The sequence below is a fragment of the Sinocyclocheilus grahami genome, unplaced genomic scaffold (genome assembly GCF_001515645.1).
Source record: "Sinocyclocheilus grahami isolate Dianchi unplaced genomic scaffold, SAMN03320097.WGS_v1.1 scaffold57.1, whole genome shotgun sequence".
Taxonomy (NCBI): Eukaryota; Metazoa; Chordata; class Actinopteri; order Cypriniformes; family Cyprinidae; genus Sinocyclocheilus; species Sinocyclocheilus grahami.
In genome coordinates, this window is record NW_015505236.1 from 2,913,581 (window position 1) to 2,937,992 (window position 24,412).

General features: G+C 39.8%; 2 protein-coding genes across 4 annotated transcripts in view; one reads left to right on the top strand and one right to left on the bottom strand.

The window, feature by feature from the left end:
* Positions 1–4,294: 4,294 nt before the first annotated feature.
* Positions 4,295–14,462, bottom strand: znf281b (zinc finger protein 281b). Of its 3 annotated transcripts, none has more exons than XM_016270633.1 (8): positions 14,422–14,462; positions 9,816–10,228; positions 9,593–9,709; positions 9,110–9,233; positions 8,926–9,009; positions 8,714–8,832; positions 6,478–8,174; positions 4,297–5,222 (listed from the first exon to the last, which is right to left on the bottom strand). In XM_016270633.1, the coding sequence occupies exons 2-8, from the start codon at positions 10,185–10,187 to the stop codon at positions 5,168–5,170; spliced, it is 2,568 nt and encodes an 855-aa protein (XP_016126119.1). In that variant the 5' UTR covers positions 10,188–10,228; positions 14,422–14,462; the 3' UTR covers positions 4,297–5,167. The 3 variants fall into 3 exon arrangements, with proteins under 3 accessions (XP_016126121.1, XP_016126119.1, XP_016126118.1); XM_016270632.1 differs by lacking the exon at positions 14,422–14,462 and adding an exon at positions 12,112–12,251; XM_016270635.1 differs by lacking the exon at positions 14,422–14,462 and adding an exon at positions 12,112–12,251 and having other exon boundaries at positions 4,295–8,174.
* kcnj19b (potassium inwardly rectifying channel subfamily J member 19b) overlaps positions 13,722–24,412 on the top strand; it is a 16,675-nt gene continuing 5,984 nt past the window's right edge. Inside the window, exon 1 of the mRNA XM_016270643.1 lies at positions 13,722–14,642. Coding sequence (XP_016126129.1) covers positions 13,977–14,642 — 666 coding nt within the window. The 5' untranslated portion in view covers positions 13,722–13,976. The remainder of the gene's footprint in view (positions 14,643–24,412) is intronic.

Below are 24,412 nucleotides of genomic sequence, written 5' to 3' on the forward strand. Positions count from 1 at the left end.
CCCCCCCCCCCCCCCCCCCATGACCTCCTTGAGGGTATTGTGCCAGTAGAATTGGCTTTATGCATTCAGGAATTGATTTGTCTGAAATACTGTACATTTGATTATTTGAACAGGAAAATTGAATCATTCCCATATCAACATATAGATAAGGTTGATAAACCAAAGCCAATTTCCAAAAGTTATACCACAAAAATGACAATAGGTGGTAATGGGCATGAAAATGCTGCATTGCTTCGGCTGCTTCCATTTATGGTTGGCAATGTAGTACCAAAAGGAGTTGGTGCATGTGCAGTGCTAATGGAATTGAAAAACATTGTAGATTTACTGTCTCCAACATTTACTGAAGAGATGATTCAGTACCTACAGAGTAAAATTAGGGACCACAGACAAGTTCTTCTTGAAGTATTTCCAGCTTTTAAGCTTCAGCCAAAGCATCACTATATCGAACATTACCCTGAGTTGATCAGATGTTTTGGACCTCTTGTACATTTATGGACTATACGTTTTGAAGGCAAGCATCGCTTCTTCAAACGGGTTGTGCACGATACACAGAACTTAAAAAATGTGCTGAAGACACTGGCAAGCAGACACCAGCATATGATGGCTTACCATCTAAGTGCGACAGGTTTCTTCAAATCGCATTTGCAGGCATCAACTGTGACATTTGTTTTAGGTTCAACACTACCTGAAGTGGCAATACAGTATGTTAAACAGAAGACTGATAGTAACACTATATACTGTGCATCTACAATCACCATTGATGGGATGAATAGTTCTACTGGGGAATTTTTTCCTTCTGGATTTAAAGCAGGGTTACCTCAGTTTTGTAAAACTGAGTCAATCCTCCTTGTGAATGATCATGTGGCCTTCCTGTGCAGGGAGCACAAGTCCCATTATATTGAACATCTAAGAGCCTTTAATTTGTGTTTGGGTGACTTGTCTGTTAAAACAATAACAGATTTGAGTGACACATGCCCACTTTCTGCCTACAGCATAAAAGGCCAGTTGCTGTTGACTCCAAAGCGATTTCTACCATTACAATAAAGTAAATAAAATAAAGATTTTTACATTATCTGGAAATCGATATTAACAACAGACGTACAGCTGCACTTTGAGGCCTCACTGTGTACTTGCGCAAAGATGACTCTGTGTTTTTCAAGATGTGGAATGTAGGTTTTATACATCTAAATTTTAATATAATTTATCTGCTTATGCTCATGAAGTTCTCATGCTTTTTCAGACTGAAGAGGTGGATGAACCAGACATTGCAGATTCAGCTGTAGCTCTTGTCAGCATGGTGAATGGCGACTCGAGTTCCACCGTTCAGTTTGACCCTGCTGGGATTGCTGTTGTGCTGGAAGGTGACATTGTTCTGAGGGACATTTGCAGGTTGGCTGATGCTTTTCTGTTGATGTTTGGTTTGATATATGCATTACATCTCGACTATCCAAAAGAGCTGATCCACACCTTCAACTACATCCAAAAAGTCCTACTGGGCTTGGAAGACTCAAAGCCACTTGCACCCAGATTGCTGAGTCTAAAAAATGATCTCCTGATTAAGGAGTAAGGAAAGGATGTACGGGCTCAGTACAATGTATTTTCTGTTCTTTTCAGTTGTTGTGACTAATGTCGTTACACTATTTAAACACTGAGCTTAAGATTTGAAAATTACCAGTGAAGTAAAGATTTTCACGTTCATTTCATTATTCATTGGGATTGCATTCCTGAAAACCACTAGCTGATAGATTGCTGTCTAAAAAATTACTTGAGATATTCTGCATGTCTGGATGCAAAAGAGATGATTTAATTTTTTTTAAATTTTGTATTTATTGAATTTGATTTCATTTGTTGTGACTAATATTGTCATAGTCTGTTGTAATACTTCTTAAATTTTACAACTTTCCAGAACACAGAATTTGTTCACTTGGTATTTAATGGGATTGCATTACTGAAAGCCACTAGCACATACTAGTTACATTCTACAGAGCTCAGAAAACTTTTTTCTTTGTGCAGTGGCTTTGATTTTTTTTTAAGACAACCGTGTACACTTATAAAATTCCTTTTTGAAATGCGCTAACTTTTATATTGTATAGTTCTACTTTTTCTATATATTGTTTTATTCTCAAAAAGTTAATGTCAGTTATGCATGTATGTTAATGCATCAGGTTTGAATGGTTATTTGTTTTGCAAAATAAAGTGTATTTTTGCATATAAAGTTTGAAATTGTCTTCTCTCCAAGTGTTTAAGAAATCAAAATTTGCTAATGTTAATTTTGAAGTAATATTTTTTTACAGGCTTTTTTTTTTTTACTTTTAATGAAAATAATTGTTTATTGTTAGAAAACTGAAAATGAAGTATTGTGTATTAAAAAAAGTAGTATTTTTTATTTCATAAAATGTATTGTTTTAAAATACACAGAAAAAACTTTATTCAAAGAAATAATTTTGAGTGCACGGGTTCTATGTATTTAAGTGTAATAAACGTAAAAAAAAATAAGTTTATAAATTCAAAACTTTTAAGACAATAAGTTTCCTCAAATGTTTTGAGTTATCTTAATTTATCGGGGTTTACAGGGCTTAGATTAAGCCACGAATAGGCCATAGATCAATTAGGACATTTAAGTAACTTTTATAAATGTGCCTTAGATAAAAACACTACTGATGTGCATCTTGAGACAAAACTACAGAGCCTGCAGTTTTTAAGATCAGTCAGTGCAAGTTTCTTTCCGTTAAAACAGACCAGACATGCATTTTAGTCCGGGACTAGGTTTAAGCCTTGTCTGTGAACCCGGAGGTTAAAAGCACAATATGTAATTTTTGCTGTAGAGGGCAAAATAAACAAATAGACAAAGGCGTAGTTTGACAACGCAGTGACTGAGTGTGGAATCATGGGAGTTGTCATCTTCATCCCCACAGCCGATGCAATCTGACGGGACTCGGGCAGAAATCATGAAACGAGGCCGCTGAACGAGCGTGACACACGGCTCGAAAGCAGCGGAGCTTTTATTATGCCACAGTCCAGCGCTTCCCCTCCTTCCTGTCGTGCGTATGTGGGGGGAAAAGGCAGCGCTGTTTTATCATACTAGATACATTTGAAAGTTCTGTTATAATGCTACTCTGTGCGGTCGTCACCGGTCTATTAAAATGCACAACATATTAAAGTGTCTTTGGTGTTTCCATGTTTTCTACAAAACAAAACCGTAAATCGAGGGGTTATGATGTCATTGGCAGGCGACGGAATGAGACTAGACACAGTCCGTGTCACTAGTTAAAATTGCTCATTTCTCTGGATTTAAACATTCGTCAAAACATTTGGGATAAAGTACACAAGTCAGCAAAATATATAACACTGTTCTAGTGGTTTTTGGATATTTTAATAAATAAATCTTACATATTGTGCCTTTAAAGTGTGTTGTCACCTGTTGTTTTATTAATCTAGAGTGCTTTACCCTCTTCTGAAATGGAACACGCTCCAATCTATAATCACACAGGTCCAACTGAGTCACCAAGAGAACATCTGAATAAAACGTATTAATTCAGGACTGATTATCAGCAACAGTATTGCCTGTATTGTACCTGGATTACATGTATTGCACTGAAAATCCTTTTATTTCTCGTTTATAAGGTTATAGTCCAGGGGTGCCCAAACTCGGTCCTGGACGGCCGGTGTCCTGCAGAGTTTAGATCCAACCCCAATTAGACACACTTGAACCAGCTAATCAAGCTCTTACTAGGCCAGGGGTGGCGAACTCTGGTCCTGGAGAGCCGCAGCCCTGCAGAGTTCAGCTCCAACCCTAATTAAAACTCACCTACCTGTAGCTTCCTAGTAACTGTTCAGACCTTGATTAGCTTGTTCAGGTGTGTTTGATTAGGGTTGAAGCAAAACTCTGCAGGCTCTCCAGGACCGACGTTCGCCACCCCTGTACTAGGCATACTAGAAACTTCCCAGCAGGTGTGTTGAGGCAAGTTGGAGCTAAACTCTGCAGGACACCGGCCCTCCAGGACCGAGTTTGGGCACCCCTGTTATAGCCTGAAAGAGCTAAACAAGAAAATGTAACAGACAACTGCATATTCATTATTTAACATTTATACTACTACGATTATGAGAGCTGAATCAGAGTCATTATAAAGCGACTCTCACTAAATCTCGCTAACTAAACCCTTCGCTTAAGCACACAGTCTGCTATGTAATGAAAAGCTAAAATGTAATAAAACAGACTATTGTAAGTCTTTATAACAGTCAAGCCTGGTTTACTGGAAATTTAAATTGTCCTTTATTCTATTTATAAAATAAAAATGGTATTTCCTGCTGTATCAGCTGGCTTAATGTTTCCCCAAATCTTATCTGGACCAATGCTAAAATAGGTTTGTTTTATAACAAAAGGTTTTTATTGGCTTACCTAATCATTTATAAAGTCATCTGACATGTACAGCCCTATGACAAAAATTAGACTGAAGTCGGGACAATATATGCTACAAACATTTGGTGCAATAGTGATCAGAGGAAAAACAAAAAAAAACTTCATATCATGCATCAGAAACAAAACAAAAACATTTTTAGTGTTTTTGTACATTATTGTAAACAAAGTCTCTCTAGTAATCATATCAAAACACATGGCAAGTAACAAAAACAAGGGAGAAATGAGACAAATCATGAAAATCTAGGTATTACTCTACAATGAAACACTGCTTGGCATCACCGCTTAACAAAACATTTTTTTGTACATTTGTATTCCAACAAATCAGATTAATTTGTAAACACGGGTGGCATTATATGATTATACAATAAGCTGACACATACTACAATATTTCCACTACATGAAACATGTCCCTGGTTTTCTCATTTTTACAATGATATGAGGTATATTAAGGTCAATCCTATTCTTAACTCCACTCTTTTTTCTTTTTTCATTCTATAACGAGTTTGGAGTGCAGCATTCAGACTTTGTTCTTGACACCATCAAAGCAATTTCTCTGGGACAGGTTTCCGTAAAAGGCAAGGGGGAAAAACAGGGCAAGATCACAGGAAGGCCTCACAACAGACTGATAAGTGTTGCTGCATGGGCCAAAAAACAGGAAGACAAAGCACTCTTTCCAAGGGCATCAAAAATTGCATTGGGAAGAAAACACCTCATCTCAACAAAGTCTTTCCCTAATTCACTGCTCATTCAATAACAAAAACAGCACAGGATTAGGTCCTTCCGATTCACTGGGTTCTTCTCCCTGCAACAATGTAAAAGGGAAGCTTGCAATTTTGTCAGGCATTAAATTCAAAACTACACAATAAGAGGTAGAACTCCAATTGTTGCTGCTCAGCCCAAGACAAATAATCATGATACCCGAACACCTTCAGAGCAGAAATGCTTTAGAGAAGCCCACAACTATAAAAAAAAAAAAAAAAAAAAGTGGCATTCATGTCCAATAACAGTGTTTTTTATAAAAAGGAACAAAATATCACCTATAGCCCCAATGAATATTCAAAAATGCCCTTTGTTATGGTGGATTTGCAGTTCCCTCCCCCACTTTAAAAAAAAAATCAGCTTTCATCAAAAATAATAGTTTTGTGTGTCCGGAATCTGCATTCTCGCTTTCAGTGGTTTATAAAAGTGCTTATTTGATTACTTGAGAGATCAAAGTGATGTCAGCTGACAAAAAGTAAAGTTTAAAGAAAGGGATAAGAATTACTGCTCACCCTGAGACAATAGTTATGTAGTTTCATGTAGCTACAAATAAATATCAACATACACTTGAATGTTTCTGCCTGCTTGACTACCAGTATGTTTTTGTGTGTTTTAAACATGGCCCTTAGGGATGAAAGTGTTTTCATACTGATATTAGAAGTACCATAAACTTTACAAACGCACAAGAAGTGGAAAAAGTCTCCAGTGTCATACCACTGAACACGCAGATTCCCGATTGGCTTTGTCTATTTCTCCAAGGAATTTCAAAAACAAGAATCTTCACTGTCATTTCAAATTTTCACCTGTAAAAAAAGGGTGCTAGTGCACCGCATTTATATAATAATAATAAAATTAAAAAAACACCTTACTGCTTTTTCCTGAGTAATACTTTAGATCATTGTAACAGACAATACATTTTTTGCCATTGAATACTGGGCCACTCCCTGACATCTGTTATTATTGTAAATCATCTTTTATTTTTAACTTAATCTTACAATTGGACTATGATTGCTAAGACATAAGATTTCTGAAAAAGTCCTTCGCTAGCCTCTAATTTAACTGGAAATTTCATTTAAATCTAGTTTTGTTACACTACGCTAATAAAATAAAATGACTAAAACACATTAAAAAGAAGAATGTGAAAAATTGCATTTGAGGTCTTGAAGACCTTCCCTGGTAACGTCTTCTATTGACATTTAATGGCAGTGTATTAAAGTTTTAATCAGTGAGGAGAGGGAAGCATTGGAGACAGTTCTTATCCCACATAACAGGCTCAGATGTGCTCCCTTAACCTTTACCTGTAACTTTGGCTTGTGGGGGTTTTGGATCCTGAGCTAGCTGGCTCGTTGACATCTGCTAACAGACTAGTATACCCTGAGAATTCAGACACGGGAGTCCGCTGTATTCTGTGGTCGACCTCCACTCGTGGGTCGCCACCATAACCAAGTGGGGTTCGGCGGCCAGACTTGAATTGAGACCCGAAGGCTTGGGCGAAGTTCTCTATCTGGTAGGTGGAACACATGTCCACTTCCTTAGATGGCTCCAGGGCAGTGAGGTCAGGGTAGACGGAGCCATTAGACGAGCCACCAACGGTGCCATTCCCGTTGTTAATGCTGTTGACCGAAGAGCCACTGTTCTTGGACTGCTGGTCTTTCTGGCCACCATTGGTCAGCTCCTGAGTTGCAAGAGAGTATGGCGGTGAGTGCTGCTTCTCCAACTGGTCGGTGAGCTCTTGAGACGGGGTAAGCTGCTGGTGAGGGGCAGGCTCCAGACTGCTGAGATGAAAGGCCTGTTGAGAGGATGGTGAGGCATGGGAAGGCGACGGAGAACCTACCAGCATCCCGAAATGGGACTTGCTTAGGGATGTCGAGGAGGAAGGTGCGAGAGGGGAGGAAACAGGCTGTCCGAATCCACACTCCAGTGGTGAGGTGGTGTAGATGTTTTTGTCTGGGAAGAGTGTGCTAGCAGGGCTGCTGCTAGATGACAACAGGCTTGGGTAGGGTCCAGATGGGCCCAAAATAAAGTTGGTGCTATGACTGGTTCTCTCCAGGGTCTGGAGCAAGAACTTTGAGTACTCGTTCATCACCCCATTCTTGTCTCCAGAGCTGGGAGATCCCTCATCCTGACCCAGTTCAGAGGTGGCGGAGGCTGGATGCAATTCCACGTGGTGTGAATCTTGCAGATCAAATGTCACATCATGGTGAGAGCCATCAGATTTGTGGCTGTAGTGGTCCAGCAGGCTTTGCAGCACCTCATCTGGGATTCCTGATTTGTCATGCTTGTCAACGCTTACCAAAGGCGAGGTGTCAAGCAAGGCCAATGTAGGTTCTCCAATGCCACCCTGAATTACTGTTGGCTGCGGAAGGTGGACAGAGCTGAAGTCTGCTGCGCTGTTAGCAGCATGCAGGTACCGTCTCTTTTTCAAAAACTGCATGGCATCATCATAATTGCTGCTGGTACCTCCTTGTTTGGGTCCACTGGAGGTTTGGAGGAGGCCGAGACCATCCATATTTCCGGCTCCAGACATGTCCATAGAGCCTGGCTTCTGCGTCAGCAGCTTCTGCTCATGGTTGGCATCCTCCATAGAAACCGCTCCCTTGTCGTTTCCCTTGCGGCCACCTTTCTGAAAGACCAGCTTGGGTGTGCGTCCATGCTGGTTGTCAATGCTTGTCTCATCCAGAGCCCCTGAAGAAGATGCCCCCGATCCACTGGGGATGTTCAAGGCATAGTCTTGTGGGCCGAGTCCTTGTGCAATCTGCACTCCTCCTCCCGCAGCTGTTCCTTTCTTTCTTCGTCGCTCTCCTCCATCATTGCTACTTTTGGACTTGCCCCTCTTGCGTGACGGGGCACTAGTGTTACCCTGAGTGAGTAGGTAACTGCCTTGACCCATGTCCTCATCATCTCCGAGGTCCAGCATCCCTGGGTCCAGACCTTTCTTTATGGCTTCTCCACAGGTTCTCTTGTGCTTCAGTAATCGATCCGTCCGTGAAAAATACTACAGGGCAAATAAAGTGTTAGTGATGATCATTATTTTGTCCAGATCAATGAACTTGTTAAAGAATACATTGGGTGGTTTTCAATACTCAAATTGATGCTTCTTCATTTCCTCGCTCTTCCGTCCTCCAGACATTGTCTCAGATATAGACCAAAGTAGCCATCTTGGAGGCTCAATTGTACACATTATTTTTAATGTAAGAGTGGGCACAGCCATTTTAAATTGCATGTGCAAGGATTCCCAGTGTCATCCACTTCCAGTCATTTTAGATACACAAAAACATTTATATTTTATAAAAATTTATATTTTTATTTATGTTCATGATCTAACACGGTCCACTGCACTTATTGTTTTTCTACAAAGCTATGCATCTCTAGCAGCTAATGAAATAAGGGGGGAAAATGCTTGCTTCTGTTTTTCCCATTTCTTATTGTGTACACTCTTATTTGTCACTGACCCAAATATTGTATATTTCAATCAAAATCAATTTTGATTACTACTGCTTTCATACTAGATAATAATTATCTGTTAGCACTCACCTGTAGACAGGTGTCACATTTATATGGCTTTTCTCCACTGTGTGTCCTCTTGTGTCTCTCCATGTGGTACTTCTGTATAAAGCGCATGTTGCACTGGTCACAGCTGAATGGTTTCTCCCCTGTTAAAAAAATGAAAAATAAACAAATAAATAAATCTCAGCACCATCTTAATATTTGCCTCTGACAAGTATAGGACAAAAGTAAACACTCACCGCTGTGGATTTTCTCATGCCGTTGCAGCAGATACTTCTGTATGAAGCTCATATTACACTGACTGCACCTGAAAGGCCTCTCACCTGTACAATAAAAAGTAAATCCATACCAGAAACATCCCATGAATACTGTTTGAGCCTGAATGTCTCTGCTCTAGTGGAGTTAACCGTAAAAGCTGCTCACCTGTGTGAATGAGCACATGTCTCCGCAGATGATATGAACTGCGGAAGGCTGCATTGCAGTGCTCGCAAATATGCGGTTTAGAGTTGGGAGAGAGAGGCCCAGCATCACCATCCAGCATGAGTGACTAAAACAGCAAGTAGACAAAAAGACATTAAAAAACCTGCATGTATTAACTAACAAAATTAATTAACTCACTTTTTTTAGCCCATACATACATACACACATGCATGTGTTTGCATATCTGAAAGGTCAGTGTATCGGAGATGTCTCAGGTTAATGTTGAAATAAAAGTTGTTAAATAAATGAACACTTCTGTAGACAATTACATTTCTGCTATTGGCATACACTGTCATACAAAAGAGTTTAAAAAGAATGTGCATGATCCATTTGTGACAGTTACATCACAATGTTTGCAATTCAAAATTCTACAAACTATGAAAGTTTTAAATAACAGTGAATGATAAAAGGGTAGCCTATACATACCTTTGCGGACTCTCCTTGTTTCCTTCTGGTTTTGCCATCTGGTCCTTCTCCATTTGCTCTCCTCCCTCTTCTAGGCCCAGATTCTTTCAGGTCTTTCCCCAGTCTTCCAGAGAACTGCTAATGAAGCACAGAAAAATGGCATGAAATAAAAACACAAAGACAGTATAGTATAGCATGTTGAACACAGTGTATAAATAACATCTCATTTATCATCTAGACTTACGTTGCTAAGGCTTAGGTCATGCAAAAGCATATTCTGGTGGTTTCCAAGCGACATATCCAGCATATCAGTGTTTTTTCCTCCTGCTGTTCCGGTTCCTGCTGCATACATTGGAAGACGGTAATCCAACTCGCTGAGCTTCTCCTGTTTTATACCCATACTGTGGAGAAAGCCACCACCATGGTCAGGAGAGTCACGCTCCTTCTTCAGGATCATCTCTTGGGGCAGATCCGACATGGAGGCTTGCGAAGTCAGGCGCGTGAAGCTGGTCACTGGAGGTAAATGGCTGAACATGATCATGCTGGGGGGAAAGTTGGGGTCCATGCCTCCGTTCCGTAAAAACTCATTGCCTAACTTGTCTTGGATAATACTCATGCTTGGGTCTTTAACAGGCCAAAGTTCATTGATGAAATATGCTATGAAGACATGAAAATATGAGACGGATTATGAATTGATCTAGTACATCGATGTCATATACCATTGAGGAACAAATAATTAGTAATTTATAGAAAAATATATATTCTGTTCTGTTAGTGTAAGTCTATTAGAGTAACAAGGTGCAGGGTTTCATTTTCTTAATTATTCCGGATCCATAAACAACTGATTTCATTAAGATTACTATACTAGCTGATGATTCAGGGAATTGTGCACATTGTGTGTATGATATGCCATCATATGATTAAGCTTAAACTAACTAGGCCAATTATAATTATAATGCAGCTTTCATGACAAAGCAAAATCAGAGAATTGGTCCACTACTGCTGCATTGGTTTTCCAAGATGCAATTTGTTAATTCCACCAGAAGTTATAATTGCTGTGCTAGGTACAAGCAATTAAAGACCTCTCCAAAGTCAGAATGATTCTAGTGATATACCTTAGTTATTACAGAAGCAGCTGACATATGAAAGCTGACTAAACCTGTTTTAAATCATAAAACAGACCAAGCGTTCTCTTTTTCTATAATGTTGTTATTAAATTGTCACGAATATTTATAATATACAAGGTCTAAGAGGGGAAATATAGAAATGTTCTTTAATTAGGCCTAATCCTATTAAACTATTAACAATGACACCATAAGCAATAAACAACAACAGTAATAATGTTTTAGTTTTGATCAATGTGTATAAGCACAAGTTAAAAGAAATAAATATATGCAATCATTGTGAAGACCCGGATCAGTCCTTTTTGATGATCCATTAGCTAACCTTAGCAATAGCATAATTAGATTAAAGATTAAAGGACGACTTTGAAACAGTTTTTGCAAACACACTGGAAACTGCTTCAATAAATACTTAAAACATCCTTTATATGTAGTTTATTATCTTTTTAGAAAATTAAACACGGTCCAAACTCTGATCTGTGGGTGACCCAGCATGGTTCTCTATTGTGGTTCTCAAACGTTAATGGATAGCTGCTTAATCTTATTGATATAACCCGGTTTTAAATGCATATGTTTTTATTATTATATCACGTTTACGTAGTTAGGTAGTTTAATTCAATGTAATTGCTATGTTTACTTAACACGTTTGCATAGCTGAACTGTAAAATGTAACCCCTTTAATCTAGCCGTTCATCACAATTACCGAACACATCTCCATCTAAATGACTCCATTAGCAGCTAACGGCTAACTAAAGCGAAAGAGTAAGACATGAGAACTTCAATAAGATTAAAAAACTCGTTTGTGTACATATAGATACCTCTCGACACAAATACGCTATAAGAAAATTATAAACTTAAAGACACAAACAAAATTAAGTGTTTTATTGAACTACGTGACGGACGGGGCTAGCCAGCAATAGCATTCAGATGAAAGAGCTACTGCTAACAGCACATCTCCACACCGCACGCGACGCGCTATAATGCTCTCATAACAACAAACGAAGCCAGATACACTGAGAATCGTGCGCTTCCAGTTTAACGTTAGTTTATTTGATAAGAACTGAAGTGCTGCAATTTTGTCGCCTTTCTCGTGCTTGCCCTGTACACGAGTATGATATATCATGACCATTCATCACCAACACTAATTATAGCCCACACAGTAACACAATCCGCCGTGAATATGCGACGTAAAGAGCACACTGAGACTAGTATATGTGTACGCCTGCAAAGGTAATTTAATTTTTTGCTAAAAGCGCCTTAATCGCATCGGTCTCGAGCAGCAGAAACAATGATGCTCGGCGCTGAAACGCATCTCTCGCTTGAGCGGCTGTGATTTCATTTGGAGCTCTCAGCCGTGCGCAATCCCTCATCTTTACAACATCGGGCATAGATAAATAGTACAAACGCAATCCCACTTACTTGAACATGACCACGGCCGACTCGTAACATTCAAATGAATCCCGGCGCTCGATTCTTTGAGTTACTTTACACCCAAAACATTGTTCTCTTGCAGCTGTTGGCCTCTTCCATGTTGTGTCGACGCTGGGAATTATGGGTTGAGCAGACGGGTCGTGAGAGGCAGTGTTGCCAGATTGGAAATGTCCAAGTATCGTACCAGAAGCTCAAAATGATCGTACATGAGTCAAACGTACAGAATACAGCTATTTATCTAGACCAACAACTTTTTGACACAACCTGCAAATTACCTCAATAGATAAAAAATAAGATAACTCCACCTGTGAGTCTCTGTCATCGGAAGCCTACGTGTTGCCAGATGTTGAGAGGGTTCTTGCCGTCATGGACCGCAAGAAATTGCTCGTTGGCTTAAAAGCAGGGCACCCTCCTGAATTCTTAACACACTTTGAGGTGTGCACGAGCGCATTTATAGTGTCTGTAATGAGACGATTTCGTGGATGAGTATAGAAACCCTATGATTACAACTACCATCATTTGAAGAGTCACAAAATTCTGAAATTATCGTACATTATGGGATTTTTTAAAAATTATTGATCGTACAGAGGTCAAAATTATCGTAAAAATACGATAATAATCGTAGGTCTGGCAACACTGGTGAGAGGAGACAGACGGATACAGCCAGGAGTAGTCAAGCAGGGGGCCACTATGCAAATTAAGATTGTGCCTATCTGAACATCTGCGACTTTGTCCTGTTCTTTACAAAATTGCCGGGACGGTTTATTTTTTATTATTAGCATGCTTAATCCTCTAATCAGGCTATATATACTTTTATATAACATATCTATCTATCTATCATAAACGGATTTTACTGAACACTCTACAAGAAATAAATTGAAATAAATGTACATTCGGACTCACGGACATTTGTTTTGTTAAATATTTAAATAACCAACTTTCATTCACGCCCATCATTGACTGTATAAACTGGATGGGACAACAACTTTTCAGATTTTAATATATATATAGATGTGTGTGTGTGTGTGTGTGTGTGTGTGTGTGTGTGTGTGTCTGTGAAGTGTGAAAATAAGGTGAAGTCTATCCTAAAACTATATTATCCAATTTACATTCACATAAAGCTTTTGTATACTGTGTTTTGCAATAAAAAGCTTAGTAACACTTACTATATTGAATTTTCTTTGAACTTACTTATTTTGCCATTTTTGTAACCTATGTTGTCATTATTTAACTTGGAAATCTGATTATTGTTAACTTTTCTATAAGTAAGTTTTCCTTAAAATATTTTTTTATTATAGTTATTTGATTTTGGTAAACATCAGTGTTCTTTTTTTAGGCAGTTTTCATCTGTCAATATGCCCTCATCCGCCATTAAACACCAAGTAGAAGAAGTCAATATGCCCTCAGTAGATGGCACTGTAATGCTAATATTTCAGCAGACACAGCGCACTCAAGAGAAAAGAACCCTTTCTCCTCACACTACTACTGCTGCTCAATGGTTTGAACACACACACAAGCACGTTTGCTCAACCTCTCTCTCTCTCTCTTCTCGTATAGGTAGAAGAAGCGCGCGTCAGTTCAGATTCGGTGCCGCAGTTTATCTACACTACACATCTCCAAGCTGAGAGAAGTTGCGAGAAAGACGAGTACTTGCTCTGTTTTTACTAAATTACTTTTTTTTGGCGCATCCATACATTTGATCAATTTGAGGATAACATAAATAATCTTAACTGAAAGGCTGCAAGCGAAGTTGCCGATCTATGGAGCGCCACGGCGAACGTGTGGAAACAGACCCGCGCGAAACTTGAGGCACCCATCTAGCGTGCTCATCTAACAATTGTGGCTCGCGCATCATGTCTGCGATCAGGCGAAAATTCGGCGAAGACTATCAGGTGGTGAACACCAACCGTGCTATGTCCTTTTCTGCCCCGTCCAAAAGAAAGCGCCAGAGGTTCGTGGAGAAAAACGGGCGCTGCAATGTCCAGCACGGTAACCTTGGCGGCGAGACCAGTAGGTACATCTCTGACCTCTTCACCACGCTCGTGGACCTCAAGTGGCGCTGGAACCTGCTCATTTTCCTTTTAACGTACACAGTCGCGTGGCTTATCATGGCATCTATGTGGTGGATCATCGCATACATCCGCGGGGACCTCGGCCACGGCCACGACGAATCGTACACGCCGTGCGTCGCCAACGTTTACAACTTTCCCTCTGCTTTCCTGTTCTTCATCGAGACTGAGACTACTATAGGTTACGGGTACCGATACATAACGGAGAAGTGCCCTGAGGGCATCTTACTTTTCCTGTTCCAATCGTTGCTGGGCTCGATCGTGGACGCGTTTCTCATCGGCTGTATGTTCATTAAGATGTCTCAGCCCAAGAAACGCGCAGAGACCCTAATGTTCAGCCAGGACGCGGTCATCTCACAACGGGACGGGAAGCTCTGCCTCATGTTTAGGGTCGGAAATCTCAGGAATAGCCACATGGTGTCGGCGCAGATCAGGTGCAAGCTCATCGAGGTAGCGCTTTCTGTAGAAAATACTACTAATGTCAATAGATCCCATGTGGATAGTGGTGTGTGTTTGCCTACAGGTTTTAAGAGTTCAAAGGCGCATCTCTCAACAATGCTATAGGGAAAATATCCTACATAAAATGATGTTGTTGGTTCTGAACGTAGTTAAGAGCAATGTTGGATGTTTTGATATATGACATGAGCTTGCATTCATTTTAAACAGAGCTGGCCATACTGTAAAATTGCACCTCTAATGTAATGCAATCCGATCTCAGCAGTCTCTGATTTGCATAGAGATCTTGTTTGCTCTCAGAACAAAGAGCAATGACGTGCATAAATTAATTGGACACATTCCCATTCTGATTATATGGATTCCCGTGCAAAGCCTTGCGGTAAGAGTATGCTTCTTGGACACAAAGTACATTTCCTTTGGCTCGATGTGAACTGTCACTAAGCTATTGAAGCCTGAGATTAAATATGAGCGGAGTGTTATACCTTCAGCTCAAAAATTCTGACAGAAGGAGAGTAACACTTTGTAAGGTCCAAGGTCACATTGCATGACCATTGAAAGGGCAAAGATGTTCCTATGTTGTTTAAAATTCCATGCCATCTTAAGTAATTCAAGCGAATCACATGTCCAAGCAAATACGGTGTGTTATTTCATGAGTTACCATATCACCTACCCAACTCATCTTTCAGCTGTAACTGGCTGAAATACAAAACAAATTACCAAAAATAAAATAACCAAAATAATTATAAAATACATGACAGAAAATACAAAAACATGATCTGAACTGGAACACAGCAAAATAAAACATTTTAATGAATATTTTTGGTTTGTTTTCAGTAAAAATATCTAGGCTTCATTTAAAAAATTGCTTGAAAAAATGGATGACATTACTAAATTACATCTGGGTTTAAAGAATATATTTGCCATTATTATTGATTTATTTATTTGACCTTTTTGACAAATACTGAGTTCTGGCATGAAACTCTAGATGGCACAGTCTGATAGGTCTAACTCAATCTGACCTACTGACATCATTATCACATGGCTCAGTTGATTGGTTCTCTCCTGTATCGGTAGCCAATGAGCTCTCTGCTCAACATTCAAATATATGACTAGTGTTTGCCATAGCAGTGCAGCTTGCTTCAGAACAGCGAAATCAACATCTAAGATAAGTGAATGCTCTTCTAATCCATATTGCTGTGTGTATTGTGTGGTCTGCCTAATTGAATAAAATGAGCAACCACACTCTAAAAATGCTGGGATGTTTCAACCCAATTTTGGGTCAAATATGGACTAACCCAACTGTTGGGTTAAATTTTGGTTACATTTTTAAATTCACTTTTTAACCCAACAGTTGGGTTAGTCTATATTTGACTCAAAATTGGGTTGAAACAACCCAGCATTTTTAAAGTTTAAACTAAGTATCATGTTAGCAGTTTGCATTGTATGCAGGATCGAATATTAAGCATGTTAGCAGCAGCATTTAGCATCTGTGTTTATACAGCTGGAGCAAAACGCAGTTTAGAGAATATGTAATCCCTCTGAGGACACGCCGATAGTAACGGACATGAAACAGGTAAGCATTCTCGTGTATGCATGTCAACATCGGCGATTATCTCAGTGTTCACGTTCGTTATTTCTAAGGTCGATGTTTTCATTGTGATGAGTGTGTGGTTGATTTCCGCTGCACGCAGCATCAGAAGCACACGCTTATCGCAGTCATATCAATGACAGTGTTGCGGGAGACGCTGAAGATCGGCTATAACAGTTCCGAGTGAAATGCATTATGGGTAGTGTAGTTCGGAGAAATGTGCTCATGCGACGTGTGCTCTCACTGTGCCGTGTAATTCAGAAAACGGAGAAAGAACATTTTTATATTCTGCTTTTTTCAGTTCATTCAGGTCAGTCCACCCAGGGGTTTTTGTGCACTGTAACTTTCACAACTTTTATCTGCACGAGAGAGTAAAATCGCATGCATTCGGCTAACTTTGTCCGTTTCATCATTGCACGAACATGAATTAACAAGCTGTTACGCTGCCGCTGGGACTGGTGAAGTGGGGAATGTAACAGCAGTTATCAAATTACTAAATTATGATATTTGCTCAGGTGGGTGCTGGGGTCTTATCTATTGGATTGCAACTTATATCCATTTTGTTAATTAAACATTACACATGGTGCGCATCTAATTAGAGTTAAGCCAGTCGGCGTGGTAGCCCATACCCAACTCATCTTTCAGCTGTAACTGGCTGAAATACAAAACAAATTACCAAAAATAAAATAACCAAAATAATTATAAAATACATGACAGAAAATACAAAAACATGATCTGAACTGGAACACAGCAAAATAAAACATTTTAATGAATATTTTTGGTTTGTTTTCAGTAAAAATATCTAGGCTTCATTTAAAAAATTGCTTGAAAAAATGGATGACATTACTAAATTACATCTGGGTTTAAAGAATATATTTGCCATTATTATTGATTTATTTATTTGACCTTTTTGACAAATACTGAGTTCTGGCATGAAACTCTAGATGGCACAGTCTGATAGGTCTAACTCAATCTGACCTACTGACATCATTATCACATGGCTCAGTTGATTGGTTCTCTCCTGTATCGGTAGCCAATGAGCTCTCTGCTCAACATTCAAATATATGACTAGTGTTTGCCATAGCAGTGCAGCTTGCTTCAGAACAGCGAAATCAACATCTAAGATAAGTGAATGCTCTTCTAATCCATATTGCTGTGTGTATTGTGTGGTCTGCCTAATTGAATAAAATGAGCAACCACACTCTAAAAATGCTGGGATGTTTCAACCCAATTTTGGGTCAAATATGGACTAACCCAACTGTTGGGTTAAATTTTGGTTACATTTTTAAATTCACTTTTTAACCCAACAGTTGGGTTAGTCTATATTTGACTCAAAATTGGGTTGAAACAACCCAGCATTTTTAAAGTTTAAACTAAGTATCATGTTAGCAGTTTGCATTGTATGCAGGATCGAATATTAAGCATGTTAGCAGCAGCATTTAGCATCTGTGTTTATACAGCTGGAGCAAAACGCAGTTTAGAGAATATGTAATCCCTCTGAGGACACGCCGATAGTAACGGACATGAAACAGGTAAGCATTCTCGTGTATGCATGTCAACATCGGCGATTATCTCAGTGTTCACGTTCGTTATTTCTAAGGTCGATGTTTTCATTGTGATGAGTGTGTGGTTGATTTCCGCTGCACGCAGCATCAGAAGCACACGCTTATCGCAGTCATATCAATGACAGTGTTGCGGGAGACGCTGAAGATCGGCTATAACAGTTCCGAGTGAAATGCATTATGGGTAGTGTAGTTCGGAGAAATGTGCTCATGCGACGTGTGCTCTCACTGTGCCGTGTAATTCAGAAAACGGAGAAAGAACATTTTTATATTCTGCTTTTTTCAGTTCATTCAGGTCAGTCCACCCAGGGGTTTTTGTGCACTGTAACTTTCACAACTTTTATCTGCACGAGAGAGTAAAATCGCATGCATTCGGCTAACTTTGTCCGTTTCATCATTGCACGAACATGAATTAACAAGCTGTTACGCTGCCGCTGGGACTGGTGAAGTGGGGAATGTAACAGCAGTTATCAAATTACTAAATTATGATATTTGCTCAGGTGGGTGCTGGGGTCTTATCTATTGGATTGCAACTTATATCCATTTTGTTAATTAAACATTACACATGGTGCGCATCTAATTAGAGTTAAGCCAGTCGGCGTGGTAGCCCAGGCTCACATAGTCATAGCCCACTATTGTTAAGCCGGTCGGCATGGTAGCCAAGGCTCACATAGCCAAAGGCCACTATTGTTAAGCCGGTCGGTGTGGTAGCCAAGGCTCACATAGTCATAGGCCACTAGCGTTAAGCCGGTCGGCGTGGTAGCCCAGGTACATACAGCTAGTAATACATGCGGTCATGTCATGGCTCTTCGGAGCAGCAGCAGTACATGTCTTGGCGATAGATCTGCTTGTTGGGGGGTGTTTTGTTCTTGTTTTGGCTTGTATTGTCCGTTCTAGGTCTCCTGCTTTGTGGGGGGTTGTTTCATGTATGTTATATTTGCAGCAGCAATATTTCTTATGAATTAACAAGCTGTTACGCTGCCGCTGGGACTGGTGAAGTGGGGAATGTAACAGCAGTTATCAAATTACTAAATTATGATATTTGCTCAGGTGGGTGCTGGGGTCTTATCTATTGGATTGCAACTTATATCCATTTTGTTAATTAAACATTACACATGGTGCGCATCTAATTAGAGTTAAGCCAGTCGGCGTGGTAGCCCAGGCTCACATAGTCATAGCCCACTATTGTTAAGCCGGTCGGCATGGTAGCCAAGGCTCACATAGCCAAAGGCCACTATTGTTAAGCCGGTCGGTGTGGTAGCCAAGGCTCACATAGTCATAGGCCACTAGCGTTAAGCCGGTCGGCGTGGTAGCCCAGGTACATACAGCTAGTAATACATGCGGTCATGTCATGGCTCTTCGGAGCAGCAGCAGTACATGTCTTGGCGATAGATCTGCTTGTTGGGGGGTGTTTTGTTCTTGTTTTGGCTTGTATTGTCCGTTCTAGGTCTCCTGCTTTGTGGGGGGTTGTTTCATGTATGTTATATTTGCAGCAGCAATATTTCTTACATGCTCACAGCAGCATGTTGTGGATGTATTGGCAGTAGCAAGTAATCCACCATCTATTTGATCTATAAGACCAAATACATTAACATTGTCATGTACATTACCATGCCAATCCCTCCGAGAGTTGTCATGACAGAAATTGATTTTTTTGTTGTTGTGGTTTTTAGTTAGGTTTACGCAAGTCATAAGTCTTTTTTTTTTTTACACACTTTTGCTATTACTGGAAACCAAAACAAAAATACTGATTAAATTAGTTTTTACACTGTACAATCTTCAGATGGCAGAATTCACCCGTGCTTCCCCAGTGAGAATGATGAAAGAGTGAGAGAACATATGTGACCCTTGACCACAAAACCAGTCTTAAGTGTAAATTATTCGAAATGTATTATTACATCATCCTGAATAAATAAGCTTTCAATTGATGTATGATTTGTTAGGATAGGACAATATTTGGCTGAGATACAACTATTTGAATATCTGGAATCTGAGGATGCAAATAAAAATTTTAAATCGCCTTTTAAAGTTGTCCAAATGAAGTCTTTAGCAATGCATATTACTAATCAAAAATGAAGTTTTGACAGTGGGTACGGAAAGTATTCAGACCCCCTTAAATTTTTCACTCTTTGTTATATTGCAGCCATTTGCTAAAATCATTTAAGTTAATTTTTTTTCCTCAATGTACACACAGCACCCCATATTGACAGAAAAACACAGAATTGTTGACATTATCACCTGTCCAATACAGTCCCAACAGTGAAGCATGGTGGTGGCAGCATCATGCTGTGGGGGTGTTTTCAGCTGCAGGGACAGGATGACTGGTTGCAATCGAGGGAAAGATGAATCAAGTACAGGGATATCCTGGACGAAAACCTTCTCCAGAGTGCTCCGGACCTCAGACTGGGCCGAAGGTTTATCTTCCAACAAGACAATGACCCTAAGCACACCGCTAAAATAACGAAGGAGTGGCTTCCCAACAACTCTGTGACTGTTCTTGAATGGCCCAGCCGGAGCCCTGACTTAAACCCAATTGAGCATCTCTGGAGAGACCTACAAATGGCTGTCCACCAACGTTTACCATCTAACCTGACAGAACTGGAGAGGATCTGCAAGGAGGAATGGCAGAGGATCCCCAACTCCAGGTGTGAAAAACTTGTTGCATCTTTCCCAAAAAGACTCATGGCTGTATTAGATCAAAAGGGTGCTTCTACTAAATACTGAGCAAAGGGTCTGAATACTTAGGACCATGTGATATTTCAGTTTTTCTTTTTTAATAAATCTGCAAAAATGTCAACAATTCTGTGTTTTTGTCAATATGGGGTGCTGTGTGTACATTAATGAGGAAAAAAAATTAACTTAAATGATTTTAGCAAATTTACAAAATATCTTTACTTAATGGGGTTATATGATGTTACTAAAAAGAACATTATTTTGTGTATTGAAATGTTTATGCGGTTTAAGATAAAAAAAAAAAAACACATTATTTTCCACATACTGTACATTATTGTTTCTCCTCTATGCCCCGCCTTTCTGAGTCGATTTTTACAAAGCTCATTGGTCTGAAAAGCGAGGTATGCTCTGATTGGCCAGCTATCCAGTGCGTTGTGATTGGCCGAATACCTCAAGCGTGTGACTGAAATGTTACGCCCCTTACCATATTGTGATGCCATGTCCCGGCCTGAGCGACGAGACAAAAACATTAACCCAATATAAATGAGGCATTTGTTGCATCCAGTGGGGATATGGATTATAATGACTTGTACTGTCTTTTCATGCGTTGCGTTGCATCGCGCCGCGTATAAACAAAACCATGTCTGCATTTGTGATCGGAGAAATGACAAACAACAAGCACTACTCTTCACTGCTCAAAACTCGCGTTTGAATCATCAGTGGCAAATTCTTTAAATATAAAAACCGTACTTACAGTCTGTGAGTCAGAACAGTTGGCATTGTAGTCTACTCTACCAGGATCAGGAAGCAGTCCTCCATAAAATGCGCTGGACACATCTGAATAGTTGGGTTGAACTATTCTGGAACAGTGTTGTAAATACAATTTAACCCATTGATTTCTAGTCGTGTCGTCTTTTGGAAGGCCAAACAACGTAGTTTCGCTTTCACAACGAAACACACAGTGGGCTAGAGTGAACGGACTCCGCTTCGTCCACGGTGAAAGCCGATCCGGCAATCCACAGCACGAAGTTGATGTATTTCCTCAGCGACCAGCATGGATCAGCTTCAGGCATGACGAAGCGGATATCGTCTTCCTTTGGAAGGCCAAACAACGTAGTTTCGCTTTCACAACGAAACACACAGTGGGCTAGAGTGAACGGACTCCGCTTCGTCCACGGTGAAAGCCGATCCGGCAATCCACAGCACGAAGTTGATGTATTTCCTCAGCGACCAGCATGGATCAGCTTCAGGCATGACGAAGCGGATATCGTCTTCCTTTGGAAGGCCAAACAAAGTAGTTTAGCTTTCACAATGAAACACACAGCGCCTTCACGACATGGCAGCAGCAACAATACTACAGCGAGAATAAAAGTTATTATTAGCCTTCTTTGCGTGAACATTTGGGCGGTGTTATGCAAATCTTCCCACATCGTGACATAGACATGTGGGGGCGTGTTAGAACGAGCCGTTTTAGATTGGCGTGGTTGACTCTTAACTTTTATAAAGAATATCTCTTTGGATTTGAGACTTTAGTCTATGCAACTTTACAGATCTTCTTTATGCATCAAGAGCTTGCAATACTCCAAAGAGAAAGGAAAAACTGAAATCGCATCATATGACCCCTTTAATATCCTAATGATTTTTGGCATTAAAAAAAACTATAATTTTGACCCATACAATGTATTTTTGGCTATTGCTACAAATATACCCGTGCTACTTAAGACTGGTTTTGTGATCCAGGGTCACATATGGGGAAAGGGCAAAGAAAATGCACTCCAGGATTTGCGATAAGCAATAAGCAAAACATGGGACTGAACAGAGTGGGAAGGAGTAGAAACACAGAAGGTGGCTGTTGGGGTGGGAGGCTGCGTTCTGAGAAAAGAAGAGCATGATTGACACATGGTTCTCACCACACCACAGTAGGCGCAATGCAGTGAGCATAGGATGACGGATGGTTGACTTCATAAGCACCTTCCTCCCTTCTATTTTGCCCTTTGCTCGTTACTGGCCTATTCAGAACGCTAGGAAAAAAACAGCAGCCCATCTATCACTCTCAGAGCGGCCTGCAGCGTAAGCACTCTGCTTCTGAAAATTATAGTCTCTTTTGCTTTCCTTTACTGTTTACCAGTGGTGGAAAGAGTACTGAAAAAATATACTCAAGTAAAAGTACCACTTACCTTCCAAAAAATGTAGTGTGAGTAGAGTAAATGTACTTGTCCAAAAAACTACTTGAGTAAGAGTAAAAAAGTAGCCTATTTAAAAGTACTCATGAGTATTGAGTAGTGAGTACTGCGCTGTGGATTCTACCCCCTTATAATAAACGCTGTACACCGCAATTGATACATTTGAAAAACGTTGTACATTCTGTAATTCACATTCTTATTTGTCAAAGAATGAAGAGTATCTATCATCCAGCTGTTTTAATTTTGACTGCCAACTCTTTAAAATACATCAAAACAGCACGGAAACAGTATTCAGTTGAAGAAAAGATGAAAGTTATTCTCAGTACAATCGTCCCCATTTAAATCATAAAGTTAGAAAAAATCATTTAAAATCATGTGTAAGGCCACTGAGACAGCATATGCTGTTGTTGCACATAAAAGATTAATGTTTAGAACAGTGCAAATACAAACACCATTAGAAATTCATAGTTCAGCATCACACACCATGGGTTAAAATGAGAGCCCATTTCTCTCCAAAACGGTGCCAGTTTTAGCGTTTTGCAATAAAGAAATAACTAAACTTTAATTTGTTACAATTTTAACAAATGCACATTTTTCTAGAAGGATGGCAAATTCATGCCATACCTTTTGCACATTTACTCGAATTGTTATGCTGATAATACAATTTGTAAGGAAAAATGCATTAAATAGCTAGGTATTTATGGGGAAACTTTTTCAAAGGAAAAACGCGCGCGCTCGCACACACACACACGCATGTCTCTTTACTGAGCCGCTTGCGGTCTCGGTGAATCAGCAGCATCCACAACTGAACGGAACAAAAACTGTTGAACTTAAATTGTTTATGCGCAAGTGCACTTGCTAAATGAAGGCCGATTGTATAAAATATTTTTTTTTGGTTTGGTTTTTTGTATTAAAAAAAAATTAACTTTATTAACGAGCTGCAGATTTACATCACACGCTGGCACAGATGCAGTATATTAACGCCACGGGTCATCAATAAGGTGCAGATTTGGTCCTCAATTTGTGTTTCCAACACACTTGTTCACAGCACGCATCACGCGCTCAAACTCATCAAAAGTCAACAAGTTCAACAAGCAACAACGACTTATCCAAGTGACTGCTGCAAAACGCAAGCGAGAAAGAGAGACGAGGCAGCGCAGATCGCGCGTCTTATAAGTGAGCGGGAATTTACCGAACGTGTCACTTGCGGGAGTTAACACTGTATCTCAGAGAGATTGCAACACAAGCTAATTTTCAGTAAAAGCTAGATAATGGACCGTAAAAAAGGAAAGGTGGTGAAGCAAAATTTGAGAAAGGAAAAAATAAAAGGCCTAAGTCCGATGCTGCTAAATGCGTAAAATTAACCGAACTCTTTTCAAAAGGTTTAAATTCAACCTCACACCAAATTTCAGGCCGTGTAGATAAGCAAGCATATATACAAATCATTTAGTAAGCAGAAATCCGAAATGTACCTTAACATATTAAGTTAGAGGAAGATGCGACTGAATTGATGCTTGAATAATGCACTTCCAGCAGCCATGATAAACGGGCAAGTTCAAGCTCAAATCGGTGTGCACCGTTTTGCTACGGTTTCCGGTTTGAACGACATGTTTCCCGGAAACGGTGTGCAACGGCGTTTGAGATGCGTTTTCTCTTGTTTGGTGGGAGTGTCAAACATGTCAGCCCAATCAGCAGCAACAAGTATGTAAACCACGCGGTATTAAAGAGACAGCTAGCACAATGTAATTAACATCCAAA